The sequence below is a fragment of the Pediculus humanus genome, genomic scaffold, assembly GCF_000006295.1.
Source record: "Pediculus humanus corporis 1103172108251 genomic scaffold, whole genome shotgun sequence".
In the NCBI taxonomy this organism is placed as follows: Eukaryota; Metazoa; Arthropoda; class Insecta; order Psocodea; family Pediculidae; genus Pediculus; species Pediculus humanus.
The window spans coordinates 625,758-628,635 of record NW_002987820.1 but is presented as its reverse complement, the minus strand read 5'-3'; the positions used below and the strand labels follow the sequence as shown (position 1 = coordinate 628,635).

The window sequence follows — 2,878 nt, the reverse complement described above, 5'->3', positions numbered from 1 at the left end:
AAAATATTTAAAAAGGAACACAAAACAATTCGTCGCGACACACGCATGCGCACTTTTGTTGCAAAAAAAAAAACAATTTAGTTCGAGAAAGTTTTTTTTTTTTTTTTTTTAACAACATATTCAAAAACCGTCTTTTCGTTTTTAACACTCAAACAATCAATCAATCAGTCATTTACGAACGAATAATAATAGTAATTTTTAATTATTTGCAAAAAAAAAATAAACAAACGCTGTCGTTGTTGTTGTCGTGAACGATTTTAATTTAAATGTTTTTGGTTTGGTTGTTGTCGAAATTGTCGTGACGTGGTTGTTATAAGGTATGAAGTTATTGTTAAGTCAAGAATGTGTTGTTGTTTGTTTGTCGAAAATGATGGATTGATTGATTGTTTTTTTTTTTTAAATATTTTCATTTAAAAAAAAAATTATTAAAACTGTCAGTTAGTTAGTTAGTTACTTAGTCAGTATTAGTTTTTCCAATGTCGGAAAATTAAATTTGCGGTTGTTTAGTTTTTTTTTTTTTTTTCAACTTTTCTTATTTTTTTTGTGAAGGATTTGAATTTTTTGCTGTCGGTAATTTTTCTATAAACGGAAAGAATTATGTGACGTTAAATAGTGAGTGAGAGAGAGAGAGGGAGGGAGGTGTTAAAAGACAAAGATAGAAAATACATAAGAAAAAAAATTTAATTTTTTTTTTTGTTCTAACGGTAAATAATTTGTTGTTAAATTAAACGATGGCACGTGATACGCACAAAAAAAAAATTTTATTATTAAAATTAATTAATAAACATAATTAAACGAAGCAGAAAATTATTATTGAAAAAAATTAATAATAATAATAATAATGATAATAATAATAAATATATATATCCGTATATAAATATTAATTAAATTTTTCATTTTTTTTTTTTTATCCGTGGGGAGAGAGAGAAAAAAGAAAAATTAATTAATTAATTATTCTTCTGATTAATAATTTTCATTACTCGTAAATAAATACATACATTAATAATAATAATAATAATAATAATAATTAATGTACATAATAATCACGATGATGATGATTTTTTTTAATATTTAATTTTTATTAAAAAAGAAGGAAGAAAAAAATTCGCAACGACGAGCTTTTTCACGTTATAATTATTATTATTATTATTTTTTTTTTGTTTTTGAAGCCCACAACATGCATATCCGATTTGCCAGATATAGCACCTGCCGTTGGTACGACGACGGTACCGAATCAAGGATTTTACAGAGGTCAAAACGGTTCGATACGATGCAACGGTAGAATATTGGGGAGCAATAGAACGCATTCAACCAATCATCACGACACGAATAGTTGCTCAAGCAAAGAAGATAATTTAGACGCGACAAAAGGTGCGTAGCATCATTATTATCATCATCATCATTATTATTACTAATAAAAAATTTTTTTTTTTTTTTTACGTCTTTTGACAATTTACACGAAAATTTCCACTTGGAAAATCAAAACGAAAAAATTTTTCCACGGTAAAAAAAAAAAAAATTTTTTAACCTTTGTTTTACGTTTATTCATTTATTTTCCTCTCTTCCCCCCGGCCCCGCTCTACCCACTCCCTCCCTTCTATTCTCACCTCTCTCCTCACGTAATCATCCCTTTGATAATTTTATCACACGTGTTTATTTATTTATTTCCGTTATCATTATCAGGTTCGTCGAAAAAATTATTAAAACGAGGATGTCTGATAGGAATATTCGTTAGCCTTATATGTACGTCGCTCGGATTAGGAATCGGATTTCCTTTATACCTTAGTTCAGGCCGTCCAGGTACTCACGAGGAAAGACTTTTATTGGTCAAAAAAATACTCAGGGAAGTCCCTCTCATCGACGGGTGAGTAAAACTATTATTATTATTATTATTATTATTATTATTATTATTATTATTTTTCCACCTGTATTAATCGCGATTATGAAAATATTTCAAAACTTATAAAACGTTTCTTTTCTAAATTCGATGATGATGATGATGATGGTGATGATAAATAATTAAAAAATTAATTAAAAAGTTTAATATAAAATTAAAATTAGTTTTTCCTCTTCCCCCTTTCCCTCTCCCCTTCCTCTTTCCTCCTCCTCTCCCCTCTTCCCCTCCTCCCCTCCGTTAGCTTTCTCTGATAATTATGTATTCCTTTAGATAATTCAACCCTTGATAACTAATTGAAGTGGATTAATAAACTTTTACATCGCCATCCCTCGAGCATCCATCATCATAGTTGAATAGATATTTATTAATAATAATATTATTATTATTATTTTTAGGTAAAAATTTTTAAATTTTTTTTGTATACGTTGACCGCAATTTAATAATGATAATTTCCCTTTTTTTTTTTTTAGAGAGAGAGAGAGAGAAAAAAGGGGAAAAAGGTTTTCGAAAAAAAAAAGATTATATGAAAACAAAAAATATGAAATGGAAATTTTTATCATATGAATTTTTTTCTTTTTAATTTAATCAATGAGTCATTAAATCAATCAATCAATCAGTCAATCATTCTTCGGGGCACGAAATTATATATATATATATATATATATATATATATATATATATATATTTAATACGTCGTAATTTAATTTATTAAATTTTATTTTCTTTTCGTATTTAATTCTTTGAAGTGAATGAATAAAAATTTTTTTTTTTTTTGAAAAATAAAAAAGGTTAGAACGTTTTAAATTAACCTAAAAGAGAAAAACCTTTTCAAACCTTTAATTTCTTTCGATTTAAAATATCACAAAGAAAAAAGAAAAAAAGTATGTAGGAGAAAAAGTAAAGAAAAGCGAAAAATTCAGGAAGAAAAACGCGTAAAGATAAAAAAAAGAAGAAATTTTTTTTTTTTTTTAACTTTAGTAA

The 2,878-nt window shown here is 26.2% G+C and overlaps 1 protein-coding gene across 1 annotated transcript in view; it reads left to right on the top strand.

The window, feature by feature from the left end:
* Nucleotides 1-319: 319 nt before the first annotated feature.
* The window catches only part of Phum_PHUM471040 (Dipeptidase 1 precursor, putative), a gene marked incomplete at both ends in the record, with an annotated part of 14,739 nt that continues 12,180 nt past the window's right edge, over nt 320-2,878 (top strand). The window contains 3 exons of the mRNA XM_002430232.1: nt 320-352; nt 1,170-1,371; nt 1,684-1,864. Coding sequence (XP_002430277.1) covers nt 320-352; nt 1,170-1,371; nt 1,684-1,864 — 416 coding nt within the window. The remainder of the gene's footprint in view (nt 353-1,169; nt 1,372-1,683; nt 1,865-2,878) is intronic.